The sequence below is a fragment of the Sminthopsis crassicaudata genome, chromosome 1, assembly GCF_048593235.1.
Source record: "Sminthopsis crassicaudata isolate SCR6 chromosome 1, ASM4859323v1, whole genome shotgun sequence".
Lineage (NCBI taxonomy): Eukaryota > Metazoa > Chordata > Mammalia > Dasyuromorphia > Dasyuridae > Sminthopsis > Sminthopsis crassicaudata.
This window is the reverse complement of record NC_133617.1, coordinates 395,416,872-395,434,371: the sequence shown is the minus strand read 5'-3', so window position 1 is coordinate 395,434,371 and position 17,500 is coordinate 395,416,872. Positions and strand designations below refer to the sequence as shown.

Genomic DNA, 17,500 nt, shown 5'->3' with positions numbered 1-17,500 from the left:
AGGTGCAGATCTCATGGGAGAGATTGACCCTGCTATCAGAGAAGATTAAGCAGAGGAGTTAAGGGTAGGCTAGAACATGAGGTTGTTGGATTAGCTGACACTCCCCTAACATCTGGAAAGCCTGAGCCAGCAGCATTTTATCTCCTCTCCCAGCTGAGCCACTTAGCTCCTGATTCTGTATCCCTGCAGAGATCCCTCCCTCCCTCCAGACTTCCAGCCCCTACTCCAGCAGTGGCAGGAGATAAGCTAGGAAATCCTTGGGCTGGATCACATTCTCAGGCACTGAGTGGGGCAGGATTTATATGGGAAGGGGGGATGAGGAAGAAGGGTGAGAGATGCTCACCTCAGCTGCTCCCGGGCCTGCATCACTACAAAGTCCCATGTGTGATTGATTTTCTTGTGGAGCTGGTTATAGTAATCCTGAAAGAGGAAGATAAGGGCAGGGGCTTCAGTCAGGAGACCCCCCTACCCAGCCTCAACCGTGCCCCTGCCCCATGGCTTTCGCTGAGGTGATTCTGAGAGCACCTAGCCAAGAGAGGAAGGAGTGTGTCGTCTGCAGTCAAGGCAGTTTATGTTCCACTGTGAGGGTCCCATCAATAGGGACCCCCTATTGGCTAGGAGCTCCAGGTGAGGCTTGGGATTGCCCTACCTTTTCATGGTCAATCAGGTCCCCTTGTTTCTGTATATTCTTCTTGGCCAAATAAATAGCTGAAAAGGCAGATATGGTAAGCACAAACACGTACCAATACATACACGTACATGCACATGCACCATAGACGGAGGAAAACAGTGCCCTAAGCACCAATCACCCCCAGTAGCATCATGCCGGGAATCACCCACCAACCTTGGAGTACTGAATTTGTGCCCACCCCGCCTGCTGGGAGCATCTAAGGGCTTGGGGAGGAATCAAGGGAAAAGAGTCGAGACCCCATGGAGTAGGAGCCTTTCAGGAACTAATTGGGCAGGTCCTTCACCCTCTCTAGGACCTAGATTTCCCTTAATTGTAGAAAGGAGAACTGAACTGCCAGACCTTCTGGGCCCCTTGGGGATAGTGCATCCCTGTGAGTCTGACAGTCTCTGGACAGCCCCCTCCACCACTATCAAATCATTCAAAAATCTGTTAGCCACAGCCCTGCCTCTGGCTCTGACCCACTTACCATAATCCAGTTCAGCAGCTGGCCATTTAGTGCTCATCCAGAAATAGGGTGTCTAGGGGGGAGGGGGTGGAGAGCAGGACATCATGGCTGGAAATAGCAGAATAGACTCCCCCAATCCCCCTTCTCCTCCAGGAAGCTATTCATCCAAACTTGTCGTCAAATCAAGTCAAGAAACTCTATTTTTTAAGTTTTATTTGTCAGGCCCTGTGCTAAGGGCTAGGGGATACAAAGAAAGTCAAAAAGCCCCAGTGTCCCTGCTCTCAAAGAGCTTACTTTCTAATATAGAAACAACAGACCAATAACTATGTGCCTACAAGTTATTTACAGGTTACCTGGGAGGTAATCTCCTAGGAAAAGCCCCCACATTGAAGGGAAAAGGATTCTCAAATAACGTGACATGCTGATTCCTAGAACTGTACCCAGTGGTACAGAGCTGGCTACTGTGGACAGATAGGATTAGTGAAAAATTAAACCTAAACCTTAGGGAGAAGCCAGATGCTCTTTCAGGAGGAAGAAGCAGAAGGAAGAAGCAGAAGGATGCTCTTTTCTAAGGACAGCATCCCTGCCTCTTCAAGAGCAAGTAGGTGTGCTCAGTCCCACTCACTGGGATTTTTAATTGTGGCCTTCAGGGCCCTCTAACACTCAGACCAGAGCCCCAAACTCCCCCTCTAATATTATCTGCCACCACTGGAGACAGATCATTTCTGTTCTCTGAATACCTGTCTTTGCTCGGGTCCTTTCCCTAAAATGGCAAAGGGAAGAGCAAAGGAATGAAGCTCTGGCCCCTACTCTGCCATTAATTCAAATTCCTTTTCCTTCGCAGGACTCGGTTTTCCATTCTGTCCAACAGTGGACAGAACAGCAAGGTTATGGAGCAATACCTGCTCATTTTGCTTCACAAGGTTGTAGTGATCACACATAAAATGTGCTTTGTAAACTACAGAGCCTTGTATCCTTCTGAGAGGCTGGTATTTAAGGCTTGAAAAGACTTAGAAGTCCTTTGGTCTCCTGCTAGGAGTGCAGCCCCAAGGACAAGGGCACTAGTCCAAGGACAATGGAAGGATGGGGAATGAACATTGAATCTGAAGTTAGAAGTTCTAAGTTTGAGTCTCTGATCCATCCCTAAGGCATTTCACTTAGCTGAGTCTCGGTCTTCCCATCTGTAAAATGAACTCTTTTAACTAGAAAGTCCTAAAGGAACCCCTATGACCCCAAACTCAGTCTCAGCCTTCTTCATCCCTTCCTATTAGGGAGGCCTCCCAGGGGCTGGCACAAAGCTTATTTTGGCATTAAAACAATCAGGTTCCTTATCTCCCTCCCATACTCACATCCTATGGCTACCACTCCCTTCCCCACAAGAAGAGGGTGGGGCAGGCTCTGGTCCCCACCCTTCTTCACTAAGTGCCCTCCCAGTCCACTATTTCTAGCAGCAATTAAGTTATCTGGAAATAGGCTCCCAGGTCAGCATTAGAGATGCCTCCAGCTGAGGAAGCCCTGTCTCCCACCCTAGCACCGAGGCTGAAAGGTGCAGGAAAAGGGAGGAAGAGGAGGAGGTAGTAATTATAATAATAATCATAGGGTCACGCATTCAAAACTGGATGTGACCTCGCTTAACAGAAACTGAGGCCCGGAAAAGTAAACTGCTTTCTTCAAAGTCACACCTTGATAATATATAATAAGCTGGGACTTGATCCCAGAACTTCAGACTACAAATCTTCTCACTTTTCTCTGATATCCGTAGCCTACAGAATTCTTTGCTTCATAACAATTCCATAAGAGAGGTGGCTCAAATATTAGCCCCATTTTACAGAGGAGGAAACTGAGGTCCCAAGAGTTTTAGCTGACAAGCCTGAAGTCATATACTGTTAGGATGAGGCGGGGGGAACCCAACTTCCAATGAGCTGTCCTCACCACCACCTCATTCCCTCTGGTTTGCCATTTTTATAAAGTAAAAATAATATGTGAAAAATGCAAATCAGGTCTTTGGCTTTAAGTGAAGAACTGGGAGAGGGGCCAGATGCAATATGAGTTGGGTGGGGGGGAGCTGAACTGTACCTATCTTCAGTCTTAGCCCCAGCCCCGCAGCGCTAATCCTAGAGAGCCCTTCCCTCTCTGAAGCTCAATCCAGGAACTAGGTACCCCGGCCTTTGCTAGCTTGGCAGGCTGGCTGGCTGCAGGGTATCCCACCTGAGGTCTGGACCCCCCACCTCCACCACCAAAGCGTTCAAAATCTGCTGTGTGGTGTTGGGAAAGCCCCTCAGCCTCTTTGGGTCTAGATCTCCCTTCATTATACAAAGATGGAGCTGAGCTGGACAGCAGCCTCACCTGGAACCTGTAAGGAGAATCATCTGCTCGGAGTACAAGGCAGCGAGGGTCCTTCAGGGGATAGATGTAGCCATGTTTCACAATGAGGTTCCCCAGGTGGAGAGACTCTGCAGAGGGAAATACGGGCTTGGACCACTTCTGGAAAATATATCTACTTTTTTTTCCAAGTGTTAACACCTTTGATTTTTACATAACTTTCATGTACAAATTTGTCCCTCTCCTCGGTTCTTTTTTTGTTTTATTTATTTCATTTTTAATTTATTGGGTAAAATCAGCATTTCTATAATAGTATAATAAAAAATGATTGCAGACAAAACTACAAATCTGTTATATGCAATTTGCTGCTCCTTTAAAAATATAATAAAGTTATCATATAAATTTATTTTTTTCTTTATTCCCTCCCCCTATCCTAAAGATTAGACATAAATATATGTGTAGTGTATATATAATATATATATATATATATATATCTGTGTATACATATATATGTAATTCTATAAATGTGTCTGTTTCTCAATTCTTTCTCAATTCTTCAGACAAATCTAATAATGTATATTCCCCAATTCTAAAGAAAACCATAATACAGGATGTCCCAAAAGTTTTAGTGCAGTTTTAAGTCTTATACAGATTATTGTTTAAGTTTTAATAACTCCTTACCCTGACGAAATCGTAGCTCTGGTCAAAACCAAAGCCATATACCACAGCACTGTGGCTACAGAGACAGTAATGCCATCTAGCATTTATAGAGGACATTAAATGTTCAGAAAACATTTGACACATTAATAATATTAATTTATCACTCGGTTGATTCTTTGTGACAACATTTGGGACTTTTTTTGGCAAAGATAATGGAGAGATTTGCCATTTCCTTCCCAAGTCCAATTTATAGATGAGGCAACTGAGGCAGACAAGGTTAAATGATTTGCCCAGGGTCACACAGCCAGTAAATGTCTGAATAATATATAAATAATCTATGATATAAACAACTATAATATTCCACATAATGATAACAGCTAACATTTATATAGTATATACTATATGTCAGGCACTGTAAGCACTTCATAACTTATTATCTCATTTGATCCTCACAACAACTGAGTGAGGTAGGTGCTATTAATATCTCCATTTTACAGATGAGGAAACTGAGGCTGAGAGAGATTAGATAATGAGACTAGAGTTATAAATCTAGAAGGTGATCACATCAGAATTTGAATTCAAGTCTTTTTTATTCCAAATCCCCCACAATTCACTCTACCAGCTGTTTAATTTTTGCCCTGAAAGAGCTCCCAAACTATTGGGAAAAAATATGTACCCATAAAAATTATTTTTAAAATATAAGTTTTACATTATTGCATATATAACCTATATCAGATAGCTTGTAGTCTTGGGGAGGAAGAGGAGAAGGGAAAGAAGTGATGGGAGACAGAAAAATCTGAAACTTAAAATCTTTTTTAAAAATGTATTGAAATGAGGTGATTTAAGGCAATTCCTATAGACTTGTGATGGAGAGAGCCATCTGCATCCAGTGAGAGGAGTATGGAGACTGAATGTGGATGACAGCATAGTATTTTCACCTTTTTTTGTTGTTTGCTTGTTTGTTTTTTTTTTCTTTCTCATTTTTTCCCCCTTTTTGATCTGATTTTCTTTGTGCATCTTGATAATTGTGGAAATGTGTTTAGAAGAATTGCACGTGTTTAACCCATATCGGATTACTTGCTGTCTAGGGGAGAGGGGAGGTGGGAAGAGAGCAAAAAAAAAAAAATTGGAACACAAGGTTTTGCAAGGGTGAATGCTGAAAACTATCTTTGCATGTATTTTGAAAAATAAAAGGCTATTATTATAAAAAATGGATGTTGAAAATTGTCTTTACATGTAATGGGGAAAAAATAAAATGTTATTAGAATGCAAAAAAAATAACCCACACAAAGTAACTTTTGGGTGGGGAGGCATTAGATACCAGGGGGAATCAGGAAAGGCCTTGTATAGGTGCCAGAGTGAGCTGAGATTGGAAACAAGGGATTCTAAATGAGATTTCCTCATCTGTTAGATGAAGCATTTGGTGTGTGCCTGCACTGAATCCCATGATCCTGTAAGCTCTGAGTGAGGAGAAAGAGGAGGAGGAGAAAGAGAAAGGGGAGAAGGGGGAGGAGGAGGAGGAGGAGGAGGAGGTAATGAAAGGTGAGAAGGAACAAGAAGAGGGGGAGGAAGAGGAGGGAGAAGAGGAAGAAATGTAGAAGGGAGAGGAAGAGAAGAGGAAAAGGAAAGGGAGGAGGAAAAAGAGAGGAAGAAGAAGAAGGGAAGGAGAAAAAGGAGGAGGAAGAAGAAGAGAAAGAAGAAAAAAGGAGAGGAGGAGGAGGAGAAGAGAAAGGAAGGAGGAGGGATAGGAGGAGGAGAAAGAGGAAGAAAAGAAGGAAGAGGAGGAGGAAGAGGAGAATAGAAGAGAAAGGAGAGGAAAGAGGAGAAGAAAGGGGGAAAGAGAGAAAAAAGAGGAATGGAAGGAGGAAAAGAAAGGAAGGAGGAGGAAGAGGAGGAAGAGGAGGGGAGCAGAGGAAGGAGGAGGAGGACAGGGCACGAACCCTGCCAGGGGAACCAGGGAGAGCTTCTGTGTGGGCCCCGCGCCCTGCTGCTCTTCCTCGGGTCCTTGCTGCCTCCCAGTCTCCTGAGAGGAGCTGCCTGTTTTCTTGGCAGTGGGTACAGAGTAAGTGGATTCGCTCTGGTCCCCAGCGAGGACAGGATGCCAGCTGCCTCCCCGGTCCCATTAAAGGCTGCTGGAGGGAGGGGCCCCGGCTTCCAGAGTGTGGCAGAGCCGGAGCCCCAGCTCTGCAGGAGGAAGGCCCCGTGCCCTTGGGGGGGTTCCCTCCCCGGCCCTCAGGGGTGTCCCATCTTCTTTCTGACCTCCCCCCCTCCCCGCCCCCATCCTTTGACGGACCACAGAGTTCCAGAGCTGGGACTTCCTGAAGCCTCTCTCCCCAGCCCACCTACCCAAGAGCTTTGCTGGAATACCTCCAGCACTGGGAAACTCACTACCTTTGGCAGCTAGTTCGCTGCCCTTGGAGATTACACTTCCTAACAAGGAATTAAATTAGAAAACAACAATCATCCCGAAGGTCGGGCTGGGCCTTCCGTCTCCTCCTGGGGGGAGAAAGAAAGAGCAGAGGAAGGGCCATGTTTGGAGTGGGAGTGGGCGACTACATCAGGAGCGGGCCCAGCTCGGGGCCTTTGCTGATGGGCAAATGAGTGCGGGTTTTCCGCCGTGCCGGGGGTGATTGGAGTACAGGGGCAGTGTTTAGTCTGCCCTTCCTGCCGAGAAGCGGGGGACAGTTGTTCCTCGAGCCCCTCTTACCTTCCTCCGAGATGGAGAATTTCTGGATGAGCCACTCCACAATGTCACTGCCTTTTGAGAGAGAGGGAAAGAGAAGGAGAAAAGGAGCCTGAGACAAGTCAGCGAGCCCCAGGGAAGCCCAGTCAGCCCCATCCTAATCTCGGCTCCCTTTCTGCCTCCCCTCCCCCGGCTTCCTCGGTGCAAAGAGTGAGAATTTGGCAGCGCTGATAAGGCTGGGAAACAGGCAGGCTGGGGGAGGGGCAGCTGCCGGGGAAGGGATGGCATGGGGGTGGGCAAGGCCAGTGGCGCAGGAGGTGCCGGACCCGGCAACCCCCTCCCCGCAGCAAGCACCCAGACCCCAGGGCAGGGCTTCGGGAGGGGTGACGCGCTGCTGCACCTCCTCGCATTCCTGCCCACAACCACAGTCGGGGGGGGGGGACTTCTCCTTTCTGGGGTCCCAGGGGAGCTCCAGGAGGAAAACTTCCTGCCCCACTCTGTTAGCTGGCCCAGAACCTCGAGGCTCCGGGCACAAAATGGAGATGAGGCGGGGTGGGGTTAAAAGGCCGGGATTATTGGGCGGATTGGGGGCAGCCCTGCTCTCCACCGAGAAGGGAAGATGGAGCCTTGGACCCCAAGCTCTTCTCAGTTCAATCCCTGCCCCCGCCGTGATACATAATTGATAACCAAGTGCATTAATGGGAGAGAAGCTATGGGGGGAAGGGCAGAGCAGCTGTCCTTTCAGAGTGGGGGCTGGTGGGACGGGCCACCCAGCCCCGTGGGTCCTGGACTTCAAACTAGGGCCCCTGAGCAGTGGGGGCCCTGGGCCCGGCCAGTTTCAGTGCGTGCGACAGACCCCCCATAGCTGTGGGCTGGGGTATCCTAGAGACTTTCTCCTTCCCATCCCCTCAAAATTCCAGGACCCACCTGTCATGGCGTGGGGAATCACGGTGATGAGCAGGCGCTGATTCCGCATCTTAACCCCCATGTCCGGGTCCTGCATGCCCACAATCACCCGCTCCATCTGGGGGACACAAGGAGAAGAGGCCCCCAAGGCCACAATGCACCTGGACACTGCCAAGGCCTGCACTTCTGTTAGTTTGGGAAAGGAGGCAAAGTCTGCCTGCCTTCAGGCTTCAGCCCCTCACTCCTGCGCCCTTGTTCTCTCCCAGTGGACCCCAGCCCTCCTTGCACTTTAGGGACCCACTATTCTCGCAGTTTCTCCCTTATCAAAGTCTGCTCCAGGAGTGTTTGCATTTTAACTTACAAATCAAGTCAAATGAATGAATCTTAAATGATAGAATTTCAGGTACCAGGTACTAAGCAGGAGAGGTTTCTTTTGGGTGCAGGAGGGGCTTCAGAGTCCCTGATGTCCCCCCAGACCCCTCTTCTCAAGCAACCACATCTTTTGCTTCTTATAACAGTGTTCCTCCTCTCTAGGGGACACCCGAGCTTTCTCCTGGGGGAGGAAAGGAGGAGGGACTGCGAGGGCTGGGCAGCAAGCCAGAGGTAGAGGAAACACCAAACTCCTTTTTTAACATTTTGTCCCTAGGGCTGAGAACTCCTGGGAGGGCTCCTGCTTCTCCTTCCCTCCGGACTCCCCCACCAGAGTAAGAGCCGGGGTCCCCCCTCCTCCGGCCCTCCTCCCGGGGGCCGGGGGCCGGAGTCTAGTCTATAACAAAGCAGGCTGTTTTTATTTTTAGACTTTGACTAAATGCCTTCCCATCGCAGAAGTTTGGCTCTTTCCAGGGCCAAGGGAAGGATGGCGCCGATCAGCCCGTGGCTCTGCTATTGAGCTGTTTATTCCTTCCCAGAGATCAACAGCCAGGCCTCCCTAAAAAGCCAATGGAATGAGAGGCCTGGGACAGGGAGGCTCTGGGAAAGTGTCCTAGAGGGCTTTGAGGAAGCCCAGCAAGCCTGAAAGTCCAGCGAGAGGATTCAGGGGACCAGGGAGAGAGACGAGGGGAACGGAGCTGGAGAGCTGGGCCCAGAAGGAGCAGCCGTTTAAGGCACAGAGTAGGAAAATGGCCAATGAAAACAGGAGTGTTCTGACCTCAGTTTACCTACCTGTAAAAATAAGGGTGGACTGACTGATGGTGTCTATGATCCTTCCACATCTAAAACCTAATGTTTCCCGTTCCTCTAGCGCTGGCATTGTGTTGGGAGGAGCCTTCCAGCTCCCATGTCCCGTATTGTATGATAGTCTTTCTCCCGAGGTCCCTCCAGCTCTGATATGTTGTGTTCTGTGTTCTAAGGACTCTTCCACCCTGACATTCGGTGCTCCAAGGACTCCTCCACCCGTGACATTCTATATTTTCTGCCTTACAGTCACTTCCAGCTTTGAGATGCCACATATTTTGAAGTTTCTTCCAGCGCTGAACACCCTAAGTTTTATGAAGCTAACCCAATTTTGTAAGGGTCTAAGAACAGTCCCAAGACCCGGAAAGACTTGAGCAGGAATGCGTTGCTTCTGGAGGGGACCAGCTCAGGGACCAGGAGGCCTTTGCCAGGAGCCAGGGCCCCTGACCTAACCACAGACAGGATGCAGAGGAATGACGCTGCCATTCCCAGAGGGGTGCGGCAGCCACCCTCTTCACCGCACACACATCAACCTGCTCAAGGGGAACCCGGAGCCAGCCAGAAGAGAAGGGAGGGCAGGAACAGGGGAGAAAGGCTCTCAATTTGGAGGCAGGTGGCGCAGTGGGATAGAGCAAGGACTCTTGGGAAGCAAATTAAGATCACCCAGCACCACTCAGCCAGATGCCACTGGAGGAATCTTGCAGGTCTTGGGACTAAAAGCTTAGTATCTCCAAGCTGACTCCTCGTGCAAAAAGGAGAGCAGGGGCAGCTGCCTCCAAGGGCCTCCTAGGGAAATGGGTTTCTTCCAGGTTCCTCTCACATCCCCCTCTGGGGTCCCCGGAGCACAGGATGGCCCCTTCCTGGGCTCGGTCCCAGTCAGAAGGAATTTCTGAGCTGTCTAAAGGTCCCAGAGCACTCCCCACCCAGGGCCCTTCCAAGCCGTCGTGTCCCTGCCAAGGCTGTCCTGAGGGGCAGCATCCCTTCCTCCCAACCCCTCCTAGTTCTGCTGGGCCACATCCCAGGACACAAGCTGCTCCAAACCTACCACTTCTCCCCAACAAAGAACTCGCTACCCCCCAGCCCCTCTCTTGAAACCCCTCTATCAGTTGGCTGGGGAGTCGTAGGCAAGAGAGATGAGCTCATCCCCCCCCCCCCAGGGGAAGACCCTGGGACCTCGGGCACAGGGGGATGGGGCGCAGAGCCCCGGCCCCCCTTACCTTGCTCAGACATGGCATCTGGACTTTGTAGCTGCCCGCCTGGTGGAGGGTGTTGATGGTCATGGCCCCAGCAGGAGCTGCCAGGGCTGGGTCAGGCAGATCGGCGGAGGAGGAGAAGGAGCAGCAGCAGGAGGAGGAGAGACTGAGAGAAAGAAGCCAACCCAAGGCACTGAGCTCCGGGATGCTGAGCTCTGAGCCCGAGGCCCCGGGGGGCATCCCGCCTACTGCCCCACCCGCCCACTGGCCTCTGCGGTTCTGCTGCCACCTGCTGGACGTTTGGCGACGGGTCAATGGGGCGGTTGAAGGGGAAGGAAACCCCATTTGTTGTGGTTATTCAGTCATTTTCAGTCACGTCTTACTCTTCTCGACGCCTTTGGGGGTTTCCTTGTCAGAGATACCGGAGTGCTTTGTCCCTTCCATCTCAAGCTCATTTTACAGATGAGAATATCGAGTCAATCAGAGACTTGCCCAGAGTCACCCAGCTAGTGTCTGGGGCTGGATTTGAATTCAGATCTTCCTGACTCCAGCCCAGGCTCTGTTGTGCTGTCAGGAGCCAGTTTAAGGAAGATAATCGTCTCTCTCCCTCCTCACCATCTCTGCCTTCTCACATGGTCAGTCTGGCCAGCCCTCCACCTCCTAAAATAACCCAACCCACCGGAGACTTTCTCTTCTTCCCATTGTTGTAATTCTCATTTATTGGTGAAGAAGTCAAGGCTCAGGGGAATTAATTGCCACTCAGTGAATCAATCAGCGACAAAGCGGGGCTAAAACACAGGATTCTGGCAGGGAGGCCAGCCAGGCCCGTGTTCTTTCCCCGTCATATCGCACCGAGGTCTGATGGCAAGAGCCAAAGCACTCTAGAGGATCTGGATTCAAGTCCTGATTTATCATTTATGCATCCCCTTGCTCCAGTCGGCTCCCCTCTCAACCCCTGTCACCCCCTCTGCAAAACGAGAATATGTCAGAGAAAAGCAGAAACAAGAGAAAGAGCTGGCCTCTGAATCAAGAAAGCATGACGTCAAGTCTGCCTCTGATGCATCCTGGCTGCATGATTCTGGGCATGCTACCTTTCCTTGGTCTCAGCCAGCAGCTTTTAGAGAGCACGGATGTCAAAGGAGGTGCTCCCTGGCTGGGCAGGGCTGGGGTTCCTCACCAGGGGTTCTCTGGATCAGTAAAAACACAGATCCTGTCCTAAAGAAATGAACAAAGGAAGAGAAGGACGGATGGATGAATGGACAGATCGGTACACAGAGACAGGCAGAGGTAGATAAATACAGACAGACAGAGATGGAGACAGATAAAGAGAGACAGACAGACATCAGTAGAGGTAGATGAATAGATGCACAGATCCAGACAGAAAGATTTATGTGGAAATATGTATAGAAGAAGAGCACATGTTTAACATTCAATTACTTGCAGTCTGGGGAGAGGGTGGGGAAAGGGAGGGAGAAAAAATTTTGGAACACAAGGTTTTCCAAGGATGAATGTTGAAAACTATCTATGCACATGTTTTGAAAACAAAAAGCTTTTAAAAAAGAAAAATAGGGCAAATAGCTGTCATAGTAGATAGAGCACCAGCCCTGAAGTCAGGAGGACCCGAGTTCAAATGTGACCTCAGACACTTAACACTTCCTAGCTTGTGACCCTGGGCAAGTCACTGAACCCCAATTGCCTCAGCAAAAGAGAAAGAAAGAAAGATATATTTAGATACAGACAGACAGATATAGAGAGGTAGACAGAGAGACACAGAGAGAGACAGACACATACATAAGTGAATAAATGCTGACAATACTGATCTTACAAGATTATTTTAGGGAAAGCACTTGATTAGCATTATGAGACCATAAGAAACCTGAGTTAATCCTATTAGTATTCTTTCCACTTCTCTCATCAAAGACCAGGGGGGTGAGGAGAACAGGGCAATAGACAATACTGTGAAATAAGGAGAGGACACTGTTGGATGGTGGTTAACTAAGTGGGGCACAGAAAAGGGATCTTCAGGGAGGAGGCCTGGGTTTCCCAGTTCCAGACACTTCCTTCCCCAAACAACAAACCCAGTGAGCCCAAACTCAGGAAGTCTGCTCATCCCACACCCGAAAAGAAAAGCCTGACTCCAGTGACAGATCATTTATTTACTCACTTTGGTCATGTTCTGTTCCTCTAATAGAATATGCTTGAGGACGGGGACTGCCTCACTTTGGCATTTGTATCTCTAGCACCTAGCAGGGCCAGGTATATTGTAAGTCCTGAATCAGTGCTTGCCAGTGAGGAGAAGGAAGGGACTCCCATGTCCCACAGAACCACAGAGAATCACCTATTAATTGACCTCTCAGTCCAATCCCACACACCACCCAGAATTTCCACTGCAACAGTTTGATGGATACTTCAGATCCAGATCCTCTAAGCTCAAATCCAGTATTCTTTCTACTACATGAGTGCCAGTGTTTTTACACCCATTTTTCAGATGAAGAAACTAAGGCTCAGAGTCACTAAATGATTTGCCCATGGTCATATCACTAAAGCCAATATTCAAATCCTATTTCTTCTTTTCTAGGAATTATGAGCATCAATTTAGAGCGGGGAGGGCTCTTTGAAGTAGACTAATCCAACTTGATGTTGTTAATAAGAAAATTGAGATGGATTCATGTGACTTTCCCACAGTATCAGATCCTGAATTGAAGTTTTTGTCCTTGATTTCAAATGTACCATTTTTACGACTAATAATAACTAGCATTTATACAGTACTGACTATGTGCCAGGCTCTGGACTAAGTGCTTTACAAATATTATCTCATTTGATCCTCACAACCCTGGGGAAGGTACATATTACTATTATCCTCTTTTTACAGCCTAGGAAATTGCGGCAAACAATGGGTAAGTGACATAATAAGTAATGTTTGAAGCTGGATTTGAACTCAGATCTTCCTGCCTCCAGTGCCCCAACCCCTGTACCACATAGTGGCCCGAATGCACATTACACAGTCTCCAGCTATGTTACTCCTACCTCTTTACCTGCAACTAGGATTATTGTGTGGAACAATTGTCAGGGACTTCCGTAATTATAGAGGTGAGGGTCAGAATGGGGAGAAGCAAAGAAGGATGGCATCCTTTCATCCATCAATCCCTTCATTCAACAAACACTTGGACTATAGACTATAGAAGGAAGCTTAGAGGTCCTGGACCAACTTGTTGATTTTACAGAAATACCTCTAAAGATGAAGTGATCTGCAGATGATCACATATAGAGGGTAAGCACAAGATGCAGAATTTGAACCTAGATCCTCTAAGTCCAAATCCAGTATTCTTTCTACTACATGAGTGCCAGTATTTTTACACCATTTTTCAGATGAAGAAACTAAAGCTCAGAGTCACTAAGTGATTTGCCCATGGTCCTACCGCTAAAGCCAGTATTCAAATCCATTGTTTGATTCTGGGCCCAGTATTCTTTTGACTGTATCCCAACATTATTTCTGGATAGCTAGGGGATCAAAGCAGACTCCATGGTAGAACTAACTAGGTTCTGTAGAATGGTTAGAATGTCTATATAGAGGGATAGAGAAGCAGGCACTGGGAAGAAAGGGTTCTGTAGAGAGTTCTATGGATAGTATCTTCTACGCTGAAACAGAGATATAAAAACATAAACTACATGTAAAAGGGGTAGTGAGTGAGAAGACTGCGAAGATAAGAGCCATCAGGATCCAGAAATCCTTGAATGCCAGGATAAGAAATTTGTAGTCTATCCTGTAGGTAATAGAGAATCATTGAGGCTTTTTGAGTATAGGTATGATATAATCAGAAAAATGTCTTGAAATTAAAGCTATTTCTAATCATATGAAAAATGCTCTAAATCACTTGATTAGAGAAATGCAAATTAAGACAACTCTGAGATACACTACACACCTGTCAGATTGTCTAAGATGACAGGAACAAATAATGATGAATGTTGGAGGGGCTGTGGGAAAACTGGGACACTGATGCATTGTTGGTGGAGTTGTGAAAGAATTCAACCATTCTGGAGAGCAATATGAAATTATACCCAAAGGAATATAAACTGTGCATACCCTTTAATCCAGTAGTGACACCAGTGTATCTGTATCCCAAAGAGATCATGAAAGAAGGAAAAGGACCCACATGAGCAAAAATGTTTGTAGCAATTCTTTCTGTGGTGGCAAAGATTTGGAAACTGAGTGGATGCCCATCAGTTGGAGACTGGCTGAATAAGTTATGGTATATGAATGTAATGGAATATTATTGTTCTGTAAGAAATGAAGAGCAGGCTGAGTTCAGAAAATCCTGGAAAGATTTCCATGAATGGATGCTGAGTGAAGTGAGCAGAACCAGGGGATCATTGTACTGTGTGATGATCACCTAGGATAGACTTAGCTCTTGTCAGCAATACAATGGTCTAAAGACAATTCAAATAGATTTGGGATGGAAAATGCCAACTGCATCCAGAGAGAATTATGGAGACTGAAAGCAGATTGAAGCTTACCATTTTCACCTTTTTTTCTTTGTTGTTTGCTTTTTTCCCATGGTTTTCCTCCTTTGTTCTGATTTTTTCTTGTACAACATGACTAATATGGAAATATATTTAAAATAATTGTTCATGTATGACCCATACCAGATTTCTTGCTGTCTTGGGGAGGTGGGAAGGAAGGGAGGAAAAAATTCACAATTCAAAATGTTGAATACTAGCTTTACATATAATTGGAAAAATAAAATAATATTGATATTTAATAAAAAAAGAAAAGAAAAGAAAAGAAAAACATCTTGGAAGATTACACAGGTAACAAAACATACAAGATGAATTGGATGGGGAGACTGGAGGCCTAGAAACCATTTAGGAGGCTATTGCCCTAGACTAGTTAAGGGCTAATTAAAACCTGCATTACTGTAGTGGCAGTGTGGTGAGAGGAGGAAGGAAATGGCACAGACCAAGGAAATTTCCATCAAGGTGGTTTTCTTGGACTTTGGGAACTAGTCTTTTTGGACTTTAGCCCTAAAAATAGGGCTAGTGATTCTATGCTTTACCTGCCTGTCAGTGGTAGCTGCTGCTCTATGTGTGGTAGTGGTTTCAGAATATTGGGGAGAGGAGTAGGGAAATGGAGGATGAGGTTTGATATACCTTCTAGAGAAGGGAGCACCTCTCAGCTCTAGCCCTTCTCCTTTGCCCTGGCTGGATTTCTGTCTCTGAAACAGTTAACCCTTTCAGAGTCTTAGAATTTATAATCCCCACTCCCCCTCAAAATCTTCAGATGAAGCCTACGAGATCCTAGTTGCTATTCTGGAGGAATAGTCTAAGGAATCCCTAATCAGGAAAAGAAGGATGGGTGTGGGATTTGCCAACGATCCACTGCAATATCTGGGTTAGAGAATAGATCCATTAATAGAAATGGTCTTCTCTTTTATCTGTCCCCTCCCCACTAAGGACTCACCTGTTACAACTCAGCAAGCAGACCAAGGTTGCCCTCTTGTGACAGCTGAAGAAAAGGAACCAGTATCCCCAGCCCATTTTCAGAGAATTCCAAGTTTCCAGTCCTCTCTCCTTAACATGAAGACACTCTTGGAAAATCATTCAGTCTGTGTACATCAACTGTCTCTTGATGGAAGTTCTGAGTTTGCATTTGACTCCAGGCTGAGACAGGACCCGAATGGCCTGTGGGAGTTACACAGGGGGCCCTGTACTAGGATATTTTTCTGTGATAGTTCATTTCCCAGCTGGATTCATAGAGGTTAGTCCTATAGGGCTTTGCAGAAGATGAACCCTGAGCTAGGAACAGGAGCTGAGGAATGTGGAGGAATAAAGGCTCCGTGAAGAAGGTAAAGGCACAATGAGGGGGATGGAAATGCCTTAGTGACAGGAACAAGGACTGACTCAGCGGAAAGTGAAGTCCCCTGGAAATGGGAAGTTCAGAGAGGGATTGGGGGCTCAATGAGAATAGATTCTCCATGGGCAAGGAGATGGAAACTCAGTCAATATGACAAGGGCTTGGTTGCTTAATAAGAAAATGCAGGCTCAAATGAAAGAGATAAAGGGCTCAGTGTAGGGAATACAAAGCATATGCAGTAAATGAGGGCTCAGTGAAGAATTTAGGATGGCTAGATGGTTCAGTGGATAACTAGCTTGGCCTAAAGTCTGGAAGAGATTCATCTTCCTAAGTTGGAATCTAGCCTCTAGCAATTAACTAGTTGCACAGCCTGTAAAATGAGCAAACTATTCCAGCATCCTTGCAAGAAAACCACCCCTAAATGGGGTGAGAACTTTGGAGGTTAAGTGAAAGGGATGGCAACTGAATGATGGAGGGGGCAGGAATCAGTCAGGGGTGACTTAGTGAAGGGGATAAGAGCTCAGTCAAGACCATTGGGGAACCCGTGATAAGGGAGGAGGCTTAATGAGGGGCCGAGGCCTTAGCTGGGGTCAATAGAGACTTGGAGAAGGAGATGGCAGGGCTCAGTGAAGGAAAAGGGGTTTGAGTGAAAGGGACCGCAGTTGAATAAAGGTTAAATGACTGGGCTGGGGGAGTGGGAATCAGTCAAGGCTGGGCTTTAGTGAAGGGGATGAGGGCTCATTCGGGAGGAGTGGGGGCACTGCTGGGGAGGAGGCGAGGGACAGGTTCGGTGAAGGAGACAGCGGGGTCAGTGGAGGATATGGGGTTTAAATGAAAGGGAGTGTAATTGAATAAGGACTGAATCTATGGGGGTGAGAGGGTGGGAATGAGAGAAGGGAGGGAAATCAGTCAAAGTTAAGGGGTAGTGAAAGGGATGCGGGGGGCCCGGAGGAAGGGGACACGGTGATCAGGGAGGAGGCTTCATGAGGAGGCTTGGGGAAGGAGACAGCGGGACTCCGCCGGGGAAGTTGGGGTTTGTTGAAGGGATGAAGACTAAGAGCTCAGCCCCGGATAGCCCCGGCAGGCCAAGCCGAGCGGGGACTGGAGGCTTATTGGCTGAAGAATGAGAAACTCCCTGCTTCCTGGACCGCGGGTTCCGCCCGCCCGCCCCCAGGTCCCGCGCAGCCCCTGGGCCACCGCCCTACACTGCGAGGCTGGGGCTCGGGCGGCGGCGGCGGCTGCGAACTTGACCTGTGGCGGCTGCGACCTCGGCCAGAGGACCCTCCGGTGAGGACCCCGGGGCGGGGGGAAAGGAGGCGGGGGAGACGATCAGGAGGGAGGGGTGGCGCGATCCCGAGCGGAACCGAGAGTGTAACTTTGTGAACCTCCAGAGGAGTGCCAGCCCGCCCGGAGTGAGAGCCTGTTAGACGGTGCGAGCATGGTTAGTGCGTATCCGTGGGAGCGCGGGCGCGGGGGCCGCGCTGAGGGTCTCCCATCCGGGGGGCGTGGAGTCTGGGACGGGGAGCCCGAGCCGGGCTGTAGCGGCCGCCGTGCGAGCCCGAACGGTGGCCGGGTG

General features: G+C 48.1%; 2 protein-coding genes across 3 annotated transcripts in view; one reads left to right on the top strand and one right to left on the bottom strand.

The window, feature by feature from the left end:
- Window positions 1–10,294, bottom strand: part of RGS11 (regulator of G protein signaling 11) — a 20,434-nt gene extending 10,140 nt beyond the window's left edge. Inside the window, exons 1-7 of the mRNA XM_074279826.1 lie at window positions 10,098–10,294; window positions 7,729–7,825; window positions 6,826–6,876; window positions 3,483–3,589; window positions 1,158–1,209; window positions 650–708; window positions 344–420 (exon numbers count right to left, since the gene is read on the bottom strand). Coding sequence (XP_074135927.1) covers window positions 344–420; window positions 650–708; window positions 1,158–1,209; window positions 3,483–3,589; window positions 6,826–6,876; window positions 7,729–7,825; window positions 10,098–10,160 — 506 coding nt within the window. The 5' untranslated portion in view covers window positions 10,161–10,294. The remainder of the gene's footprint in view (window positions 1–343; window positions 421–649; window positions 709–1,157; window positions 1,210–3,482; window positions 3,590–6,825; window positions 6,877–7,728; window positions 7,826–10,097) is intronic.
- A 6,762-nt stretch (window positions 10,295–17,056) lies between these two features.
- The window catches only part of ARHGDIG (Rho GDP dissociation inhibitor gamma), a 28,950-nt gene continuing 28,506 nt past the window's right edge, over window positions 17,057–17,500 (top strand). The window contains exon 1 of one of the 2 annotated variants that reach the window (XM_074279824.1): window positions 17,057–17,211. The gene's annotated coding sequence lies outside the window, so the exon portion shown is untranslated. Of the gene's footprint in view, window positions 17,212–17,343; window positions 17,366–17,500 lie in introns of those variants that run through there. The other variant, XM_074279825.1, reaches the window with a different exon arrangement.